At 70.5% G+C, this 22268-nt stretch overlaps 1 protein-coding gene across 1 annotated transcript in view; it reads right to left on the bottom strand.

Moving 5' to 3' along the window:
* AXL (AXL receptor tyrosine kinase) overlaps positions 1-22268 on the bottom strand; it is a 30465-nt gene that overhangs the window by 6924 nt on the left and 1273 nt on the right. The window contains exons 2-15 of the mRNA XM_077840552.1: positions 18905-19103; positions 18307-18407; positions 12083-12265; positions 8839-8919; positions 8434-8549; positions 7186-7381; positions 6493-6632; positions 5948-6086; positions 5144-5170; positions 4589-4721; positions 3507-3598; positions 2217-2312; positions 780-857; positions 511-603 (exon numbers count right to left, since the gene is read on the bottom strand). Coding sequence (XP_077696678.1) covers positions 511-603; positions 780-857; positions 2217-2312; positions 3507-3598; positions 4589-4721; positions 5144-5170; positions 5948-6086; positions 6493-6632; positions 7186-7381; positions 8434-8549; positions 8839-8919; positions 12083-12265; positions 18307-18407; positions 18905-19103 — 1674 coding nt within the window. The remainder of the gene's footprint in view (positions 1-510; positions 604-779; positions 858-2216; positions 2313-3506; positions 3599-4588; positions 4722-5143; positions 5171-5947; positions 6087-6492; positions 6633-7185; positions 7382-8433; positions 8550-8838; positions 8920-12082; positions 12266-18306; positions 18408-18904; positions 19104-22268) is intronic.

Below are 22268 nucleotides of genomic sequence, written 5' to 3'. Positions count from 1 at the left end.
CGGTTCGGTGGTCCGTTGCTCCGTGTGGCCAGGGGAGCCCCGGCCGAGCTGGGCACCGCACGGGCCCCATGGGACGAGGGGCAGGCTCTGCTCTGGGGGGCGGCCTGGGGAGACGGGGGACCGGCCTGGGTCACCCGTGGGGCAGCGGTGGAGGCAGGGCCTGAACCCGGGCCCTGTGCAGCCAAGGCGTGACACGGCGAGGGAGGGAATCCAGGGCCCAATTCCCCGGGCGGCTGCCCTGAGTTCCCGTCTCTCCCTCCCACATCTGCTTTCCCAGGGAAACCTCCCGCCCCCAGCCCAGCCTGCGCCCCGGGGCCCCAGCCCCCCAACTTCCTCTCTGCTTTCCCAGGCCATCCGTCCCGCCAGGGCCAGACTGCAGCCGCTCACCACCCCGGCCTGGCGTACGTGATGGGCTGGGGGCTGCCAGTGCCATGGGCCCTGCTGTGCCCCCCCCGGGAAGCCCTGCCCCGTTACCCCTGTGGGTGCCATGCCCAGGCGGGGGCCTCTCACCCAGCAGCTTCATGACGTTGGGGTGGTCGAACTCCTTCATGCAGACGGCCTCGCTCAGGAAATCCTCCATCTCGCTGCGGGTGCAGATGGCGACTGCGGGGCACACGGGATGGGGGGTGACGCCAGAGCCGCGGGCACCAGGGCAGAGCCGCAGGGGAGGGGAGGGGACCCTGGTGGCGGGGGCAGGAGGGCCCATTAGGGGTGCAACAAGAGGGGGGTTCTGGGGGGAAGGGACTCGCCAGACCCCCAGGCGCCTGCCGGACACTTACTCTTCATGGTCTTGACGGCCACCTTGAGGACGCTGTCGTCCTGGTTGAGCTGCCCTTCCATGACGGAGCCGAACTCGCCTGGGGAAGCCGGAGGCAGATGGGCTGTGAGATCCCCGGCAGTGCGGGGGCTGGGACACACAGCACGGCCATCCCCCGGGCAGCCAGCAGGGGGCAGCAGCTTGTGCACAGAGACACACCCGGCAGTGCACACACGCACCCCCCCGGCAGTGCGCACACCCAGCAGTGCACCCCCCCATTCAGCACAATAGGGGGTTCTTACCCCGCAGGTTGTTGAGCTCCCAGGGCCCCCATTGCTCGCAGCGCCCCCTGCTGGCTCAGCAGCAGGGACTAAAATCCCACCACCCCGCACGCTGCTGACTCTGGGGCCTGAGTCTCAGCGATGCGCGGGCCCCTCCTGAGAATCCCCCCCGCCCCGAGTAGGGGCCACCCGGCTGGTGCAGAGCTGGGAATAAGGGCCCCACTCCAAGCCAGGGGCAAATAGGGGCGTAGCCAGAGCGCGCTGTGCTGGGGCTATTCACAGCCCCCAGGGCCCGTGGGGTGGTGTGCGAGTTAGAGGAGCCCAGGGGCTGCTGTAAGTGACACCGGAGGCCCAAGACATGGGGGTGTCCTGCGGGCTTAGAGCCCCTCGATGCCCAGTGTGGGGCTGGATGCGGAAGCTGGGAGCCAGGCCCGGGGGGCAGGACAGAACTCGAGTGCTTGGGCGTCGGCTTGGCTGGGGATGGCGGGTGGCAGGCTCCCAAGGGGACAGGAAGCCGGGGGGGTGGGACGGGAATGGCTTTCCCAGCTGCCTGGCACGACGCCGTCAGCCTGGCACGGCCCCTGCGCACATGGACGCAGCCTTCCCGTGGCTGATCCTGGCTGCGCCGGGCGGGCACCCCTGAACGTGGTGGGACAGGGACCAGCTGCATGCCTACCTGGGGGCCGCAGGGGCCCTGCCTTGGGGGGGGCCTTGCACCTCTGTGGGGAAATTGACAGGCAGACCCCCACTTCCACCAGCCCCAGCTGCCCCCCAGATCTCAGTGCCAAGAGCAGGAGGGAAATGTGCCCGGAAAGGGTTAAATCCGCTCCGTGGGGAGGGAGCAGCTTGGGGAAAGTCTCCCTGCCAAGCCGGGAGCTGGACCGGGCTGTGGAATCGGGCCGGGGCGGGGACTGGAAACACCGGCAGCGCTGGGCTGAGAGCCAGGGGCTTTTCCAGCCGGGCCCTCGACTTTCCAAAGCCGGAGCTCCCTGGCCACGTCGGCGGCGCGTGGGGAACCTGGCCTGGCCACGGCCCCGCAGCTCCCCGCGCTGGGAACACGCAGCCCCCAGCACCCCGCTGGCCTGGCTCCCTGGGCCGCGTGGGGAGGAACCCGCCAACCCCATCAGGGGGTAGCACAATGCATTGCTGCCCTCCAGCATTGGGTGCAGGCCACCTACCTTCACCCAGGGTCTTCCCCAGAGCCACTTTGTGCCGATCCACCATCACGTCCCGCAGCTTCTCCTTCAGGTCCTCACTGATCCCCAGGCTGTTCACTGCGGCGCAAGGGCGGGGACAAGGGGTCAGACTCTGGGACAGCAAGAGTGGGGCACAGACCCCAGCTGAGATCAGGCCCCGTCAGGCCGGGTGCTGCCCAGACCCCAGCCGAGATCAGGCCCTGTCGCACCGGGTGCTGCCCAGACCCCAGCCGAGATCAGGCCCCGTCACGCTGGGCGCTGCCCAGACCCCGACTGAGATCAGGCCCGTCGCGCCGGGCACTGCCCAGACCCCAACCGAGATCAGGCCCCGTCGCACCGGGCGCTGCCCAGACCCCAACCGAGATCAGGCCCTGTCGCACCGGGCGCTGCCCAGACCCCAGCCAAGATCAGGGCCCCGTCGCACCGGGCGCTGCCCAGACCCCAACCGAGATCAGGCCCTGTCGCACCGGGCGCTGCCCAGACCCCAGCCGAGATCAGGCCCTGTCGCATCGGGCGCTGCCCAGACCCCAGCCGAGCTCAGGGCCCCGTCGGGCCGGGCGCTGCCCAGACCCCGACCGAGATTAGGCCCTGTCGCACCGGGCGTTGCCCAGATCCCAACCGCGATCTGGGCCCCGTCGCGCCGGGCGCTGCCCAGACCCCGACCGAGATCAGGCCCTGTCGCACCGGGCGCTGCCCAGACCCCAGCCAAGATCAGGGCCCCGTCGTGCTGGGCGCTGCCCAGACCCCAACCGAGATCAGGCCCTGTCGCACCGGGCGCTGCCCAGACCCCAGCCAAGATCAGGGCCCCGTCGTGCTGGGCGCTGCTCAGACCCCAACCGAGATCAGGCCCTGTCGCACCGGGCGCTGCCCAGACCCCAGCCGAGATCAGGGCCCCGTCGTGCTGGGCGCTGCCCAGACCCCAGCCAAGATCAGGGCCCCGTCGTGCTGGGCGCTGCCCAGACCCCAGCCAAGATCAGGCTCTCAGTCTGATACCAGGGCCGGGAGGGGAAGGAGGCCTGGAGGGGGCCAGGGACTGGCCCAGGGGCAGCGTGCCAGCCAGCAGCAAAACCAGGATGGGAACCCAGGTGTCGGGAGTCGCGTGGGGCCCAGTCTCTGGCCCATGCTCTCTCGGGAGATGTCCTGAGGAGGATGGGGGCAGCTGGGACCAGCCTGGCTGGGGGGCTGGCCACAGGTTGACTGTGAGGTCCTGGAGTGTGCGGGGAGCCGTGGGCGGGGCGTGGCGGGGCGTGGCGTGGCGGGCAGGGTACTCACGCGTGGCCTCGGTGGTCCTGCGGCTGTACGACTTGCGGACACGGTAATGTGCCACCAGCTCGCCCCGCTCCACGTGGGGCTCAAAGGCCTCCCTGCGTGGGGGCAACAGCCGGTGAGAGAGACCCCCCAGCCGCAACATCCGGACACCCAAGCAGCCAGTCCCTGCGCTGGGGCCAGATTGGGGCCGGCACCCCCTAGAGGGGAAAGGCCCCATGCTCACCACCCTGAGCCAGCCAGTCCCCACCCTAGGACTGGATCGGGGACCAGCGCCCCAGTGACGAAGCGGGACTGTTCTTAATGTTTCCTCTGAATAGTGTGGGGGGTGCCTCAGTTTCCCCTAGGCCGTTCTTAAGTCTCTAGGGGGTAGGATAAGGGTGTATGATCAGTGCAGAGCCCTAGAGGGCAGGTGTGTGCAGGGGTCTGGACACAGAAAATGGCCGACACCCTGTTTCCTGGCCACTGATGGCCTGGGCCCTTCCCCCCTGCAAGGTGAGAGCTAAAGGGTTGGAGAACAAAGGAATCCGGTGACCTCCTGGCCCGGGAAAGGGACGAAGGCCAGGGGAGGAGGGGCTGGGAGAGAGTTTCAGTTTGGGGCTGGCTGGGACATGGAGTGAAGGGCAGACGTGGTTGTCTGGCTCCCTGCCCCCCAAAATGGACCCGGCTGAGGGGTCCTGTTCTCTGCACCTGCAAGCTCTGTGTTAGACCATGTCCCTGTCGTCTAATAAACCTTCTGTTTTACTGGCTGGCTGAGAGTCACGTCTGACTGCGGAGTTGGGGGGCAGGGACCCTCTGGCCCCCCCAGGACCCCGCCTGGGCGGACTGGCTGGGGGAAGCGCACGGAGGGGCAGAGGAGGCTGAATGCTCCGAGGTCAGACCCAGGAAGGTGGAAGCCGGGGGGAGCTGTGTGTCCTGCAGACAGGCTGCTCCCCGAGAGGAGACTCCCCCAGAGTCCTGCCTGGCTTCGTGGGGAGCAGTTCCAGAGCATCGCCCGGGGACCCCGTGACAGCCCCATAGAGGAGAAAGGCCCCCCTGCCCCCTTCCCCACCCACCTACTCCCAGCCCCCGTTCCGCCCCCTGCTCACCCGAACCGCGTCTCCTTCTTGCGCAGCCGGGCCAGGATGAGGACGAAGAAGACGGCGAAGGCCACGGCCAGGCCCACGGCCAGGATCACGGCCCACCAGTGCCACGAGAAGGCGGGGGTCGCGTTCTCCCTCACTGCAGGGCCAAGGGGGAGGGTTAGCTGGGTGGGGGGCGGGCAGCACGGTGCCCCCCGTGGATCTGCCCCCAGCCCTGGCCACAGACCCGCCCAGGAAACCAGGCTCTCCCTGGGCTCCCCACCCCCCCAGCTCCACCAGACTGAACACCCCCCTCCCTGCAGGGGGCGGGGGCCGTGTCACTTGAGGGCTGCACCCCAGGTGGGGAGAATTGGCCCCTGTCAGGTGCCTCCCCCCAGCGCCGGATCCTCACAGATCCCTGTGAGATCTGACCCCAAACGTCCTGCAGGACTGGGGGGGCAGTGCTGTAGAAGGGGTAGAGGGGGCAGGGCAGAGTGGGGGGGTGGACAGAGGGGAGGGGGGCTAGGGGTCAGGGCAGAGTGAGGGGGTGGGGGGGCGGGCAGGGGGATGGGGGCTCCTCACCTCGCTGGGTCTGTGGGGCGAGCTGATCTGCAGAGGGGAGAGAGAAGAGAGGCGCTCTTAGCCATGGGGAGCAGGTTGGGGGGACAAGTTTAGGGGGCTGGTGCAATAAGTCGCTTCCAACCAGCAGGTCCAGGGGCTTTTGAGCCAGAAATGGGACCTGGATCGGAACCGGCCTTGGTTCTGGGTTTGCGAGAAATCAAAGCCACTGCTGGTAGCAAGAAACTGCAACCAACACAGAACATGGGACCCAGATCGGCACCGGGGGACCCAGTTCAGAAACCACAGGATCCGGATCAGAGCCAGGGGACCCAGTTCAGAACCACGGGATCCGGATTGGTGCTGGGGGACTGAGTTCAGAACTACAATACACGGATCGGCGCCGGGAGACCCAGTTCAGAACCACGGGATCTGGATCAGAGCCAGGGGACCCAGTTCAGAACCATGGGACCTGGATCGGTGCTGTGGGACCCAGTTCAGAACCAGGGGATCCAGATCAGAGCCGGGGGACCCAGTTCAGAACCATGGGACCTGGATCGGTGCTGTGGGACCCAGTTCAGAACCACGGGATCCAGATCAGAGCCAGGGGACTGAGTTCAGAACCATGGGACCTGGATCGGTGCCGGGAGACTGAGTTCAGAACTACAGTACCTGGATTGGACCTGTCCCTGGAAATGGGCTGAGAGCAGGACCTGGACCAGAGCCATCCCTGGGTTCGCGGGCGTCAGCACCACCCCCAGGTTACCCCGTTGGAGAGCCCCACCCCGTGGGCCGGTCCCCCACCCGGCCCAGCCCCCCCGCACTCACAGGACGGGGAGACCATGACGGAGTCGCTCCAGGGCCCGTCCCCGGCGCTGGTGTACGACGCCACCCGCACGGTCAGGTTCTGCACCTCCGAGACCAGCTCCAGGGTCTTCTCGGTGGTCAGCCCCACATCCACCACCACCTGCCAGGGAGCGGGGTTAGCCAGGGCTGGGACACCGGGCTTTCCCCTCTAGGGGGCGCTGGCCCCAGGGATTGGCCAATTTAGGGGGGCAGGGAATGGGGCAGAGGGCCTGTCCCCTCTAGGGGGTGCTGGTTCCCATCTGGCCCCAGGGCAGGGACTGGCTGGCTAAGGGGGGCAGGGCATGGGGCAGGGGGCCTGTCCTCTCTAGGGGGCTCCAGCCCAAATCTGGCCCCAGCATGGGGTTCTGGCTGCGGCAAGGGGGCCGGGATTGCAGTAGGAGCCTAGCTTAGGGGGCGGTGGTGAGCTGGTGGGTTCTCTAATGCTGCGTGGCCCCAGCAGGCAGACCAAGGGCTGGGGGAACCCCCTGTGCCCCACAGCTGGGGTCCCGGGCCAGGGGCGAGCTCACCTCGGCTGAATCGGGGCTCTGATAGGCCAGCTTGTACCCACGCAGGATCCCGCCCAGCGGCCCGCGGGGCTCCAGCCACTGTACCGTGGCGCGGGTGCCGTTCTGGAAGGCCGTGACGTTCTCCGGGGGGTCGTGGGGCGCTGCCGGGGGGCACAGACTCGTCACTCGGGGGCTGCCCCTCTCCAGGCCTGTCCCCTGGCGGGGGCAGGGCCCTGCCCTGGAGCAGAACTCCCCCATGCAGCACTGGGCACATGCCGATTCCCCTCCCCGCCATGGGAACAGAGCTCCCCCCGGCCCTGCCCCCGTGTCTATCTTGGCACCGTGCAAAGCCCCGTATCGGAGCAAAACATTCCTCAGCCCAGCCCGCCTCCGCCCTGACACGTGGAGTGGCCTTGGGGGGCCAGGAGAGCCCCCCTGCTCCATCCTGCCCCAGCGGGGACCCAGGAATCCAGGACACCGGGGAACCGGGCACTTAGTCATGGTGATGCCATGTAATAAGTCAGCAAATGCCCAGCTGGCACCAGGGATTGGGCCCTGGGCAGGTGGTTCAAAATGCACTAACCACTAGACCCCACTCCCCTCGCAGAGCTGGGGACAGAACCCAGGAGTCCTGGCTTCCAGCCCCCTGCTCTAACCACTAGACCCCACTCCCCTCCCCACTCAGCCCCCCCCGGGCCTGTTGACACCCCTCACCCCCTTCCAGGGTCTCCATGGGCACCCAGTGGGTCCAGCGGGAGGCACCAGCCCCGCTGCGGCAGGCCACGCGGACGTGGTAGGAGGCGAAGGGCGCCAACCCCTGGATGAGGTGGCGGAAGGGCGGCACGTTGAGGTTCTGGTTGTACATGGCCTCGGCGGGGACGGTGCTGAGGTCCGGGTCTGTGCGCACGGCCTGGGGGAGACAGCAGGGGCATTAGTGGGGGCGGGGCCCCGTCTGGGGTGCCCCCACCCCTGCCTGCAGGAGTCCGGATTCCTCTTCAATCCCCCTTGCAAGCCACGGGGCGCCCCCGGGCCCCTGACCCCCATTCTTGGGGGAGCAGAGCTAGGCAGCTCCAGGCTGCAGAGGAGGAGGCTCTCGCACCAGTGGGGTGGCCAAGAGCCCCCCCACCCTCCCCAGAACTGGGCCCCTATCTGCATTCGCTGCTGGGCCAGTCCTAACCCCCGCCCCCAGCCCCAGGGCAGGGGGGGCGGAAGGTTTCTCAGCCCCATCCCCATCGCACATGGGCCGAAGGGCAGCAGGGTGGGGTAACCGTCCCCCCATGGAAACTCCCTTCCCCTCCTGAGTTTCATTTTCCCAGGGTGCCGGGCTGGGCAGCAGACACAGTGTGGGGGGGCCAGTGGTCACGGGGGGGGGCAGCGGTCACCGCCAGCCACGGGAGGTGGGGGAACGGGACGTCCGGGCTCTGGGGAAAGCAGAAGTGGGAGGCCAACTTCTTTCATAAACCCCAAATCCGGGCGCTCAGCAACTTACACTTCCCCTTTCTCAGCTGTGGGTCACAGGAAATGGGGGGCTGCTGCCCCCCCGTGTCACCTTCCCTCCCACCTGCTTAACCCCCTATGTGACCGCCCCCCTCCTCACCGGGGATGTTCACCCCCATAACATCCCCCGGAGCTGGCCCGTGTACGCAGCCCCCTCAGGGCCCTAATCCCCCACGGACCAGCCCCCCATGTGCTCAGCCCCCCCTCAGGACCCTCAGGGCCCTGATCCCCGGAGACCAGCCCCCCGTGTGCTCAGCCCCCCATCAGGACCCTCAGGGCTCTGATCCCCGCAGACCAGCCCCCCGTGTGCTCAGACCCCCCTCAGGACCCTCAGGGCCCCAATCCCCAAGGACCAGCCCCCCATGTGCTCAGCCCCTCAGGGCTCTGATCCCCGCAGACCAGCCCCCCGTGTGCTCAGCTCCCCAGGGCCCCGATCCCCGCGGACCAGCCCCCGGCCGAGCGTACCTGGACTGTGCAGACGCTGAGGGGCGATGCCCCGCTGGCCCCCGGCTCCCAGCCCACCTCCAGGGCGTTCTCGCTGCGCGTCACCAGCACCAGGCTCCTGGGCTGCTGGGGGACCACTGCCGGCGGCAAATGGGGGAGGGTTCAGGGGCTGCCCCAGCCTGTGCCCCACGTCACCCCACCTCTGTGCTCCAGGCCGTGGGGGGCTGGGCAGGGAGGTGCTATCCTGAGGGACCCTCTGTGGGCTCATGGGGGGGTCGGGGCAGGGGCCTGCCCCCTGCAAGCAACCTGGGGCGCGCCCTCCCCCTGGTGCAGTGGGGAGCCCAGCAGCTGCCAATCAGCCACGGGGCCTGAGCCTGGGCTCCCGGGGCCCGATCCACGGCGTGGGGCAGGGCCCGGCCCCCTCACCTGTCACGGCCGCGGTCCGGGAGGTGGCCACGCCCTTGGCATTGTGGGCTTCGCAGGAGAAGGAGGCAGTTCTGTTCAGGCCTGGAAGGGGTAAAGCGGGGGAGGGATGAGAGCATGGGGCAAGGGGACCAGGCTGCCCCCCGGTGCCCCGCACTCCAAACCCACAGCCAGCCCTACCCCCCCCGGTGCCCCTCACTCCTGCCCAGCAGCGCCCGCCTGCTGACCCCCGCCCCGTTTCCTGGGCCCTGCCCTTCCCTGGCCGGGTCTGTCCGGGCGAGGGACGTCAGTGCCAAGCATTCCCATCCCTCCCTGTTCCCAGCACCAGCTCCTGCAGCCTCCCGTCCCCCAAGGTCATGGCGCCTCCAGCTTATCGGGGCGTCCCCCGCAGGGACTGGGAGAAGAGGCACGGGGCGTGGGGGGCGGGGTGCTGGCTCTTCGGCCCAAGGCCAGATTGCTCAGGACGCCAGGACGGGCGACTGGCAGGGAGCGGCTGTGGTGCAAATTCCCAGTCCCCCCCAGTGCCCCACATTCCCAGCGCCCCCAAATCCCTGGCACCTCCCCACTCCCTGCCCCTCTGCCTAGCCTGGGGCCCCCCCGACTGCAGTGATGGGAGGGGGTCCCCAGCCCGCCGCAGCCCAGGGCACCAGGCAGGGCAGGCCCAGCCAGGGTGCCCCGGCCTGACGGGGGCAGAGGGGGCGGGGCGGGGGGCAGGGCAGCAAGGCGTGTGTTTGTCCACACTGTGCTCCATGAACCCATCCGGCGCCTGCCCGGGGAGTCAGACCCACCATCCCCAGCCTGGCAGTGCCCCCCTCCCCCCGCACATCTGGGGCCCAGGCTCCCTCCCAGCTGCAGGCGGGTCCCCAGCTCCCGCCGTGTGCTCGGCATTTCCGGGGCTGGCCCCCCGGCCGCAGCCAGTCTCGCTGCTCAGCGCAGGGACCGCAAACGGGGTTAGGGGCTGGACTGGGGGGGTTGGGAGCCAGGACTCCTGGGTTCCACCCCCAGCTTTGGCAGGGGAGTGGGGTCTACTGGTTAGAGCTGGGGGGCTGGGAGCCAGGACTCCTGGGTTCTCTCCTGGCTGATAAGCGGGTACAGATCAGGAGAGATACAGCCAATGGAAGGCCTGAGGTGTTGCTCAAGCACCATGAGACCTGACACCTGGGTGAGGGGCTGTACTGCCCCCCCCCCAGCACTCCTGCCGCTACCTGGATCCCAGCCCAGGGGATCTGGGGGGCTGTGGGGATCTGGGCAGCAGCCCCAGAACCACTGCCCAGGGGCAGCGGGGCAAAGCAATTTCCAGGGATTTGCACCCCCTGTGGTCCCCCTGTGCCAACCGTGCCATAGCCCCCCATGTCCTGCATGCACCGCTTGCTCTGCACCCCCTGCCCCCACCTTCCCTGTTCGCCACAGTCCTCCTGCCCCCAGCACCCCTTGCCCTGCACCCCCTACCCACACCCCTGTTCCCCTGCCCCTCCCACTGCTGCCTCTCCATTCCCAGCCCCCAACTCTGCTACTGCAGAGCCCCCATCACCCATCTCAGCCCCTCTCCAGTCCCTCCTCCCCCCAGCCTGGCTGGGATGGGCGCCTGACTCACTCCCTGGTCACCTCCTGCATCTGCCGCGCGTGCCCCCGGCCTGAGTCAGCACAGCCGGGCTGGCCACGTCCGCAGGGGCTGGGGCAGGGGGGAGGGGGGTCGGGCGCTGTCACAGCCCGGGACTGCCAGGTACATGGGTAGGGGCCCTGCTCCTGGCTTCAGGGCCCTGGACACGGTGGGCAGGGCCAGTGGGACACCCTCCCGGGTCCTGATCCGGGGGGGACAGACCCTCCCCCACACGCAAGACGAGACCCTCCCCATGCAGATCGACCAGCGCGGATGGGGCAACCGCCGACATCTCCCAGCTCCCCGCGGTCCCACGGACACCGGAACCAGCCAAATGGTTCACAAGGAAAAATTCCCGTTTTCGGGTCAAAATGCCTTTTGTTTCAACATTCAGCTAATTAGACTGGGTTCCACCCCTGCCTAGTGGTTAGAGCAGGGTGGGGGAGGCTGGGAGCCAGGACTCCTGGGTTCTCTCCCTGGCTGAGGGCGGGGGAACTGGGAAGCAGGACTCCTGGGTCTATCATGGACTCCCTATGTGACCATGGAGATGCTGCTTCAGTGCTCTGCGCCTCAGTTTCCCCTGTAATGAGCGACATCCTCTATAAAGATTTCAGAGGGGCAGCCGTGTTAGTCTGTATCAGCAAAAACAACGAGGAGTCCTTGTGGCACCTTAGAGACTAACACATTGATTTGGGCCTAAGCTTTCGTGGGCTAGAACCCACTTCATCAGATGCATGGAGTGGAAAATACAGAGGCAGGTAGAAATACACAGCACATGAAAAGATGGGAGTTGCCTTGCCAGGTGGGGGGCAGGGCTAACGAGCCAATTCAGTTAAGGTGGAGGTGGGCTATTCTCAACAGCTGACAAGAAGGGGTGAATACCAAGGGAGGGGAAATCACCTTTGTAGTGCTAACGAGGCCATGGCAATCAAGGTGGCCATTTCAAACAGTTGACAAGAAGGTGTAAGTAGTTTTTGTAGTGACCCCCACTGCCCCCCTTGGTAAGGCAACTCCCAGCTTTTCAGGCGCTGTGCATTTCTACCTGCCTCTGTACTTTCCCCCCATGCAGCTGGTGAAGTGGGGTCCAGCCCGCGAAAGCTGTCGCCCGAATCAGTGTGCTCGTCTCCAAGGATCCGCGGTGGTTTCACCCTGTATCGAGCGCCGGGCGAGCTGCGGGCGGGAGGGACAAGTCCTGCTGACCCAGCAGGCACGAGCGGCCGACTCTGCAATAAACACCCTGCCCAGCAGCAACCCTACAATAACAGAGCCCCGGGCTGAGCCTCCCGCCCCGGGGGCTGGCAGAAGCCATTCCCACGCCCGGAGAGTGGCCCCCTGCCCCAGCCTCAGCCCTGGAGAACCAGCTGCCGCCAGTGACCGATGCCACCTTCCAGACAGGTGACAAACGGGGCCACGGGCTGGAGACAAGGGGCCTATTGAGAGCGGGGCCGGTGAGGGGGGGCAGCGAGGGCCCCCCACTGAATGGTGACGGAGGCCAGTGCACGCCTCTGCTGGCTGCTCCCCCCACTCCTGCCTCTGCCTCCTTCCCCATCCCCCATCCCAAGGACTCCTCCGCTCTACAGAGCCCACAGATGGGGTGCTCTGGCCCCCCACCCACCGCCCCCAAGGGGTCACCTCCCCCACACTCACCGCTCACAGCCAGCATGGAGGGCGCCTGCGCCATAGGGTCCACCAGAGAGTTGAGGGGGGCCCCGTCTTGCAGCCAGATGACCCGCACCGGCTCGGGGGGGCCCTGGGCGCTGCAGCTCAGGTTAAAGGGGGTGTCAGCTGCCACCTCCAGGTCCTGGGGCTCCTCGGAGAAGAAGGGCAGACCTGGGGGAGGGCAGAATTGCATTCAGGCTAGTCCATCCTCCAGGGCTCTGCCCATGCACAGTGTCACCCCCACTTGGACGGGCACTGGGGGGCCCCAGGAGCTGGGGCATCTCTAGCTGCCCTCTCCCCACACTGCCCTACACAGCATCCCCAGAGCAGTGGGATTGGGTGTTAGCACCCCACCAAGACACCGGGGCAGCTCCCCAGCGACGGGCTCAGGCTCGCGGCAGACCCAGGCAGCGTCGCTGCGTCACTCACGCTCGGGGCAGCCCCCCCCCCCCCCCAGCGACGGGGACAGGCTCGCGGCAGACCCAGGCAGCGTCGCTGCGTCACTCACGCTCGGGGCCGCCCCCCCCCCCAGCGACGGGCGCAGGCTCGCGGCAGACCCAGGCAGCGTCGCTGCGTCACTCACGCTCGGGGCCGCCCCCCCCCAGCGACGGGCGCAGGCTCGCGGCAGACCCAGGCAGCGTCGCTGCGTCACTCACGCTCGGGGCAGCCCCCCCCCCCCAGCGACGGGCTCAGGCTCTCGGCAGACCCAGGCAGCGTCGCTGCGTCACTCGCGCTCGGGGCCGCCCCCCCCCCCAGCGACGGGGACAGGCTCTCGGCAGACCCAGGCAGCGTCGCTGCGTCACTCGCGCTCGGGGCCGCCCCCCCCCAGCGACGGGGACAGGCTCTCGGCAGACCCAGGCAGCGTCGCTGCGTCACTCGCACTCGGGGCAGCCGCCCCCCAGCGACGGGGACAGGCTCGCGGCAGACCCAGGCAGCGTCGCTGCGTCACTCACGCTCGGGGCAGCCGCCCCCCCCCCCAGCGACGGGCGCAGGCTCGCGGCAGACCCAGGCAGCGTCGCTGCGTCACTCGCGCTCGGGGCCGCCCCCCCCCCCCCCCAGCGACGGACTCAGGCTCTCGGCAGACCCAGGCAGCGTCGCTGCGTCACTCACGCTCGGGGCAGCCCCCCCCCAGCGACGGGGACAGGCTCGCGGCAGACCCAGGCAGCGTCGCTGCGTCACTCGCACTCGGGGCAGCCGCCCCCCAGCGACGGGGACAGGCTCGCGGCAGACCCAGGCAGCGTCGCTGCGTCACTCGCGCTCGGGGCAGCCCCCCCCCCCCCAGCGACGGGCGCAGGCTCGCGGCAGACCCAGGCAGCGTCGCTGCGTCACTCGCACTCGGGGCAGCCCCCCCCCCCCAGCGACGGGCGCAGGCTCGCGGCAGACCCAGGCAGCGTCGCTGCGTCACTCGCGCTCGGGGCAGCCCCCCCCCAGCGACGGGGACAGGCTCGCGGCAGACCCAGGCAGCGTCGCTGCGTCACTCACGCTCGGGGCAGCCGCCCCCCCCAGCGACGGGCGCAGGCTCGCGGCAGACCCAGGCAGCGTCGCTGCGTCACTCGCGCTCGGGGCAGCCCCCCCCCAGCGACGGGGACAGGCTCGCGGCAGACCCAGGCAGCGTCGCTGCGTCACTCACGCTCGGGGCAGCCGCCCCCCCCCCCCAGCGACGGGCGCAGGCTCGCGGCAGACCCAGGCAGCGTCGCTGCGTCACTCGCGCTCGGGGCCGCCCCCCCCCAGCGACGGGCGCAGGCTCTCGGCAGACCCAGGCAGCGTCGCTGCGTCACTCGCACTCGGGGCAGCCCCCCCCCCCCCCCAGCGACGGGGACAGGCTCTCGGCAGACCCAGGCAGCGTCGCTGCGTCACTCACGCTCGGGGCCGCCCCCCCCCAGCGACGGGCTCAGGCTCTCGGCAGACCCAGGCAGCGTCGCTGCGTCACTCGCACTCGGGGCAGCCCCCCCCCCCCCAGCGATGGGCGCAGGCTCGCGGCAGACCCAGGCAGCGTCGCTGCGTCACTCGCACTCGGGGCAGCCGCCCCCCCCCCAGCGACGGGGACAGGCTCGCGGCAGACCCAGGCAGCGTCGCTGCGTCACTCGCACTCGGGGCAGCCCCCCCCCCAGCGACGGGGACAGGCTCGCGGCAGACCCAGGCAGCGTCGCTGCGTCACTCCCGCTCGGGGCCGCCCCCCCCCCCCCAGCGACGGGGACAGGCTCTCGGCAGACCCAGGCAGCGTCGCTGCGTCACTCACGCTCGGGGCCGCCCCCCCCCCCCCAGCGACGGGGACAGGCTCGCGGCAGACCCAGGCAGCGTCGCTGCGTCACTCGCACTCGGGGCAGCCCCCCCCCCCCCCACAGCGACGGGCGCAGGCTCGCGGCAGACCCAGGCAGCGTCGCTGCGTCACTCGCACTCGGGGCAGCCCCCCCCCTCAGCGACGGGCTCAGGCTCGCGGCAGACCCAGGCAGCGTCGCTGCGTCACTCGCACTCGGGGCAGCCCCCCCCCAGCGACGGGCGCAGGCTCGTGGCAGACCCAGGCAGCGTCGCTGCGTCACTCACACTCGGGGCAGCCCCCCCCCCAGCGACGGGGACAGGCTCGCGGCAGACCCAGGCAGCGTCGCTGCGTCACTCGCACTCGGGGCCGCCCCCCCCCCCCAGCGACGGGCGCAGGCTCGCGGCAGACCCAGGCAGCGTCGCTGCGTCACTCACGCTCGGGGCAGCCCCCCCCCCCCAGCGACGGGCGCAGGCTCTCGGCAGACCCAGGCAGCGTCGCTGCGTCACTCACGCTTGGGGCAGCCCCCCCCCCCAGCGACGGACTCAGGCTCTCGGCAGACCCAGGCAGCGTCGCTGCGTCACTCGCACTCGGGGCAGCCCCCCCCCCCCCAGCGACGGGGACAGGCTCTCGGCAGACCCAGGCAGCGTCGCTGCGTCACTCGCACTCGGGGCCGCTCCCCCCCCCCAGCGACGGGGACAGGCTCGCGGCAGACCCAGGCAGCGTCGCTGCGTCACTCGCACTCGGGGCCGCTCCCCCCCCCAGCGACGGGGACAGGCTCTCGGCAGACCCAGGCAGCGTCGCTGCGTCACTCGCACTCGGGGCCGCTCCCCCCCCCAGCGACGGGGACAGGCTCTCGGCAGACCCAGGCAGCGTCGCTGCGTCACTCACGCTCGGGGCAGCCCCCCCCCAGCGACGGGCTCAGGCTCTCGGCAGACCCAGGCAGCGTCGCTGCGTCACTCGCGCTCGGGGCAGCCGCCCCCCCCCCAGCGACGGGGACAGGCTCTCGGCAGACCCAGGCAGCGTCGCTGCGTCACTCGCGCTCGGGGCAGCCGCCCCCCCCCCCAGCGACGGGCTCAGGCTCTCGGCAGACCCAGGCAGCGTCGCTGCGTCACTCGCGCTCGGGGCAGCCGCCCCCCCCCCCAGCGACGGGCGCAGGCTCGCGGCAGACCCAGGCAGCGTCGCTGCGTCACTCACGCTCGGGGCCGCCCCCCCCAGCGACGGGGACAGGCTCGCGGCAGACCCAGGCAGCGTCGCTGCGTCACTCGCACTCGGGGCCGCCCCCCCCCCCCCAGCGACGGGCGCAGGCTCTCGGCAGACCCAGGCAGCGTCGCTGCGTCACTCGCACTCGGGGCAGCCCCCCCCCCCAGCGACGGGCTCAGGCTCGCGGCAGACCCAGGCAGCGTCGCTGCGTCACTCGCACTCGGGGCAGCCCCCCCCCAGCGACGGGGACAGGCTCGCGGCAGACCCAGGCAGCGTCGCTGCGTCACTCACGCTCGGGGCAGCCCCCCCCCCCCCCAGCGACGGGCGCAGGCTCTCGGCAGACCCAGGCAGCGTCGCTGCGTCACTCACACTCGGGGCAGCCCCCCCCCCAGCGACGGGGACAGGCTCTCGGCAGACCCAGGCAGCGTCGCTGCGTCACTCGCGCTCGGGGCAGCCCCCCCCCCAGCGACGGGCTCAGGCTCTCGGCAGACCCAGGCAGCGTCGCTGCGTCACTCGCACTCGGGGCAGCCGCCCCCCCCAGCGACGGGGACAGGCTCTCGGCAGACCCAGGCAGCGTCGCTGCGTCACTCGCGCTCGGGGCAGCCCCCCCCCAGCGACGGGCTCAGGCTCTCGGCAGACCCAGGCAGCGTCGCTGCGTCACTCGCACTCGGGGCAGCCCCCCCCCAGCGACGGGCTCAGGCTCTCGGCAGACCCAGGCAGCGTCGCTGCGTCACTCGCACTCGGGGCAGCCCCCCCCCCAGCGACGGGGACAGGCTCGCGGCAGACCCAGGCAGCGTCGCTGCGTCACTTGCACTCGGGGCAGCCCCCCCCCAGCGACGGGGACAGGCTCGCGGCAGACCCAGGCAGCGTCGCTGCGTCACTCGCGCTCGGGGCAGCCCCCCCCCAGCGACGGGGACAGGCTCGCGGCAGACCCAGGCAGCGTCGCTGCGTCACTCGCACTCGGGGCAGCCGCCCCCCCCCCCAGCGACGGGGACAGGCTCGCGGCAGACCCAGGCAGCGTCGCTGCGTCACTCGCACTCGGGGCAGCCCCCCCCCAGCGACGGGGACAGGCTCGCGGCAGACCCAGGCAGCGTCGCTGCGTCACTCGCACTCGGGGCCGCCCCCCCCCCAGCGACGGGCTCAGGCTCGCGGCAGACCCAGGCAGCGTCGCTGCGTCACTCACGCTCGGGGCAGCCCCCCCCCAGCGACGGGCTCAGGCTCGCGGCAGACCCAGGCAGCGTCGCTGCGTCACTCGCACTCGGGGCAGCCCCCCCCCCCCAGCGACGGGCGCAGGCTCGCGGCAGACCCAGGCAGCGTCGCTGCGTCACTCGCACTCGGGGCAGCCCCCCCCCCCCAGCGACGGGCGCAGGCTCGCGGCAGACCCAGGCAGCGTCGCTGCGTCACTCGCACTCGGGGCAGCCCCCCCCCCCCAGCGACGGGCGCAGGCTCGCGGCAGACCCAGGCAGCGTCGCTGCGTCACTCACGCTCGGGGCCGCCCCCCCCCAGCGACGGGCGCAGGCTCGCGGCAGACCCAGGCAGCGTCGCTGCGTCACTCACACTCGGGGCCGCCCCCCCCCAGCGACGGGCGCAGGCTCGCGGCAGACCCAGGCAGCGTCGCTGCGTCACTCGCGCTCGGGGCCGCCCCCCCCCCCCCCCCAGCGACGGGGACAGGCTCGCGGCAGACCCAGGCAGCGTCGCTGCGTCACTCGCACTCGGGGCAGCCCCCCCCCAGCGACGGGCTCAGGCTCGCGGCAGACCCAGGCAGCGTCGCTGCGTCACTCACGCTCGGGGCAGCCCCCCCCAGCGACGGGGACAGGCTCGCGGCAGACCCAGGCAGCGTCGCTGCGTCACTCGCACTCGGGGCAGCCCCCCCCCAGCGACGGGCGCAGGCTCGCGGCAGACCCAGGCAGCGTCGCTGCGTCACTTGCACTCGGGGCAGCCCCCCCCCAGCGACGGGCTCAGGCTCGCGGCAGACCCAGGCAGCGTCGCTGCGTCACTTGCACTCGGGGCAGCCGCCCCCCCCCCAGCGACGGGGACAGGCTCGCGGCAGACCCAGGCAGCGTCGCTGCGTCACTCACGCTCGGGGCAGCCCCCCCCCCCCCAGCGACGGGGACAGGCTCGCGGCAGACCCAGGCAGCGTCGCTGCGTCACTCACGCTCGGGGCAGCCCCCCCCCAGCGACGGGGACAGGCTCGCGGCAGACCCAGGCAGCGTCGCTGCGTCACTCGCACTCGGGGCAGCCCCCCCCCCCCAGCGACGGGCGCAGGCTCTCGGCAGACCCAGGCAGCGTCGCTGCGTCACTCGCACTCGGGGCCGCCCCCCCCCAGCGACGGGGACAGGCTCGCGGCAGACCCAGGCAGCGTCGCTGCGTCACTCGCACTCGGGGCCGCCCCCCCCCAGCGACGGGGACAGGCTCTCGGCAGACCCAGGCAGCGTCGCTGCGTCACTCACACTCGGGGCAGCCCCCCCCCCCCCAGCGACGGGCGCAGGCTCGCAGCAGACCCCCCCCCCCCCAGCGACGGGGACAGGCTCTCGGCAGACCCAGGCAGCGTCGCTGCGTCACTCACGCTCGGGGCCGCCCCCCCCAGCGACGGGCGCAGGCTCGCGGCAGACCCAGGCAGCGTCGCTGCAATTCCCTTTATTCAGACACCGTCCTGACCCCATGGGCATCTATGCCGGGCCCCCTGGTGCGGTGCCCGTGGCAGGATCAGGGCTATGCATGCCCTGCCCTGCCCTGGCACAGGGACACTCACCTTCCAGCCCCAGGTGGGCTGTGTCGGACAGCACCTCCTCCCCGTTCACCCACATGACACACTGGTAGCTGCCCGCGTCTGAGAGCTGCACGGATGGGATGCTGCAGGGTGGAGAGGGAGCGTGAGCAGGGCGGGCACCCCCCTGGCACAGCGAGGTCTCACCGCTCGCCCCCGGACAGGGACATGGCCATGGGCAGGGGTGGGGGACAGGTGGGTCGTTTGGGGGCTGCCCACCCAAGGCAAATCATTATTAATGAGGGGATATAATGGTCTCCATGGCGAGGGTGGTCCCCCAATATCACCTCCCCCCCAACCCTTCCTCTGCCCCTCTCCCAGTCCACCCGCCTCTCCCCAACGGGGCCAACACAGGGGCCTCTGCGGGCAGCCAGGTCAGAGCAACAGGCCACCAGCCCCGTGTCCCCGTCCTTCCCACCCCAGGTGAGACCAAGGGGCCCCTCTGGCCCAGGATCCTGGCTCCTCCCCTACCGGGCCACGCGGCCGCCCCGTGTGCCGACACCAGGAGGCGGCAGGGGGGACCCTGCCTGGTCCCCAGGAGCTGTTGTGCCCCCCAGGACCCTCCCCCCAGGCCCCCGCTCACCTGAGCTCGCTGATGGCCAGCCAGACCGTGTCGTTTATGGGCATCTGCATCTGGTTGCTGTCGGCCACCTCCAGCGCCTGCCCGTCCCGCCGCCAGCTGATCTCGGGCAGCTCCTGGCTCAGCTGCATGGCACAGCGCAGCCGCACGTCCTTGCCCAGGGATGAGGTCTGGTTCGAGGGGCTCTCCAGGAAGTGCAGGTCTGCGGGGGGGGGACGGGATGAGATGAAGGGGTCCAGAGCCAGAGGCTGCCCCCCAGAATCCCCTGGGTATGGAAGCAGCTGCACCTCAGAGCCAGGCGCGGGATCCCTGGATAAACAGCCCCCACGCCCCACCCCAGAGGTGGCTGCATCTCAGCTCTGGGTGAGGGGTCCCTGGATAAACAGCCCCCACGCCCCACCCCAGAGGTGGCTGCATCTCAGCTCTGGGTGAGGGGTCCCTGGATAAACAGCCCCCGCGCCCCACCCCAGAGGTGGCTGCATCTCAGCTCTGGGTGAGGGGTCCCTGGATAAACAGCCCCCGCGCCCCACCCCAGAGGTGGCTGCATCTCAGCTCTGGGTGAGGGGTCCCTGGATAAACAGCCCCCGCGCCCCACCCCAGAAGCAGCTGCATCTCTGCTGGGCAAGGGATCCCTGCGTATGCCTACATCCCAGGGACATAAATCATCATGAGCCCCTGGGACAGCGTCAGTCCCGAAGTCCTAGAGACAGTCAGAGGCTGGTTTTCACCCAGAGCCAGCCTCTGGGCTGGGGTTTGAGGGGACGTCCCTTCTGACCCCTGGGGCTCTGGCCCTGAAGCATGCGACTCGCTGCACCTTCTGGGAGTGAGCCCAGGGGGGCTCATCCTGAGGGCCCGGCTCTCTGGTGTGTTGGGTAAGGTGGGGCAGGGTTCGGAGCCTGTCCCGGGTTGACAGACCCCCCTGCACAGCGACGCCCTGCGGCCTGGGCTGGGGGGCAGGAGGACCCCCAGGACAGAGGCCCCTTGTTCCCCCCCCCCCCCGGGAGGCACTTGGCTGGCACAGCACCGAGGGAATGCACGAGCTGGCATTACGTGCGAGCGGCCTGCCTTGTGCAAGGCGAGCTGGCAGCCAGCGGTGCCTGGGGTGGGCACGGCTGCCCCCATGCTGGTATCGTATCACCTGAATGCCTGCGCATAGCAGAGGGCTGGGAATCAGGACACCTGGGTTCCATCCCTGGCTTGGCCACTGACTCTCTGCATTGCCTTGGACAGTCCCTGCCCGCCCCTCCGTGCCTCGGTTTCCCCAGCGGCCAACTGACAGATGATTATTCTGCAGCCCCCTTGAGCAGGGATCTTCCCAGATTCCCCCCCCCCCCCGCCACCCTTGGGCGTGGGAAGCAGAAGCTACTTGGCAAGGGCCCCACTCCTCACTCTGGGAGCTTGTGGGTCACAGCAGCAGCCTGAGAGCTCTGTACAGCCCCTGCCCCCAACTCCCCCGCCCCCCAGCTGTGTGTATCAGCCACAGGCACCCGGCCTGGAGCATGACACCCCCCCCCTTCCCCCTCCCCCTGTTGTGGTTCAAAACTATTTATTTCCTCTTTCATTTCTCCCCTCCGAGCTTCCGGCAGAGGGGCTGGGGCCAGGGCCCCCCCGGGCGGCTGTTTCCAGCATGTCCCGGCCCGCTGCAGAGATCTCAGGACCTGGGACTCACCCCCGAGAGCCCAGCTGGCCCCGCGGCAGAGATCTCAGGACCTGGGACTCACCCCCGAGAGCCCAGCTGGGCTCCGAGATGGGGGGCTGGCTCCCGGGGAGGGCTGGGTTAGTGGTGAAAGGGCTGTGGAAACCTGCATTCAAATCTCAGCTCTGCCACTGCTGCCCCAGGGGGCCTGGGGTCAGTCCCTGCATCGCTCTGGGAAATGAGGAGAATCATCTTCCTCTGGGCTGGTCAACTGGGAGCTCGTCGGGGCAGGGCCTGTGTCTCTGGCAGCGCCCGGCCCGACGGAGCCTGATCTCGGTCGGGGTCTGGGCAGCGCCCGGCCCGACGGGGCCTGATCTCGGTCAGGGTCTGGGCAGCGCCCGGCCCGACGGGGCCTGATCTCGGTCAGGGTCTGGGCAGCGCCCGGCCCGACGGGGCCTGATCTCGGTCGGGGTCTGGGCAGCACCCGGCCCGACGGGGCCTGATCTCGGTCAGGGTCTGGGCAGCGCCCGGCCCGACGGGGCCTGATCTCGGTCGGGGTCTGGGCAGCGCCCGGCCCGACGGGGCCTGATCTCAGTCGGGGTCTGGGCAGCACCCGGCAAGGGGGGGCCTGATCTCGGTCGGGGTCTGGGCAGCGCCCGGCAAGGGGGACCCGGCAAGGGGGGGGCCTGATCTCGGTTGGGGTCTGGGCAGCACCTGGCAAGGGGGGGGCCTGATCTCAGTCAGGGTCTGGGCAGCGCCCAGCATGACGGGGCCCTGATCTCGGTCGGGGTCTGGGCAGCACCCGGCCCGACGGGGCCTGATCTCGGTCGGGGTCTGGGCAGCGCCCCGGCCCGACGGGGCCCTGATCTTGGTCGGGGTCTGGGCAACGCCCGGCCCGACGGGGCCTGATCTCGGTCGGGGTCTGGGCACCACCCGGCAAGGGGGACCCGGCAAGGGGGGGCCTGATCTCGGTCAGGGTCTGGGCAGCACCCGGCAAGGGGAGGCTTGATCTCGGTCGGGCTCTCGGGCCAGTTGGAAGGGCCCCCGGACGCCTGGCTTCAGGGCGGGGGCTGTACAGGCCGGCCTGGCTGTAACCAGTCCCAGATGTCTGGCCCCGATCAGCAGGGCGGGCTCCTCAGCTGTTCTGGGTCCCTTCGGGGTGGGGGGGGCTGGTCTGAGCAGAGACCCACCAGCCTGGCCCTGGGCGTGCTGGTCCCCGAGCCGCTGGCTGAGGGGAGCTGCAGGTGCAAAACTCTCCCAGCCAGGAGACGTCATGTGTGACATGCACAGCCCTGCCCCCCAGCTCTGCTGGAGCCCTGACCCGCAGCCCCCTGGGTCCCAGCCCTGCCGGTGCCCCTCAGCCCCGACCCGCAGCCCCCTGGGTCCCAGCCCTGCCCCCCAGCTCTGCTGGAGCCCTGACCCGCAGCCCCCTGGGTCCCAGCCCTGCCGGTGCCCCTCAGCCCCGACCCGCAGCCCCCTGGGTCCCAGCCCTGCCCCCCAGCTCTGCTGGAGCCCCGACCCGCAGCCCCCTGAGTCCCAGCCCTGCCCCCCACAGCTCTGCTGGAGCCCTGACCCGCAGCCCCCTGGGTCCCAGCCCTGCCGGTGCCCCTCAGCCCCGACCCGCAGCCCCCTGGGTCCCAGCCCTGCCCCCCAGCTCTGCTGGAGCCCTGACCCGCAGCCCCCTGGGTCCCAGCCCTGCCGGTGCCCCTCAGCCCCGACCCGCAGCCCCCT

Source organism: Eretmochelys imbricata, chromosome 23 (genome assembly GCF_965152235.1).
Source record: "Eretmochelys imbricata isolate rEreImb1 chromosome 23, rEreImb1.hap1, whole genome shotgun sequence".
Classification (NCBI taxonomy): Eukaryota; Metazoa; Chordata; order Testudines; family Cheloniidae; genus Eretmochelys; species Eretmochelys imbricata.
This window is presented reverse-complemented; position numbering and strand designations above follow the sequence as displayed.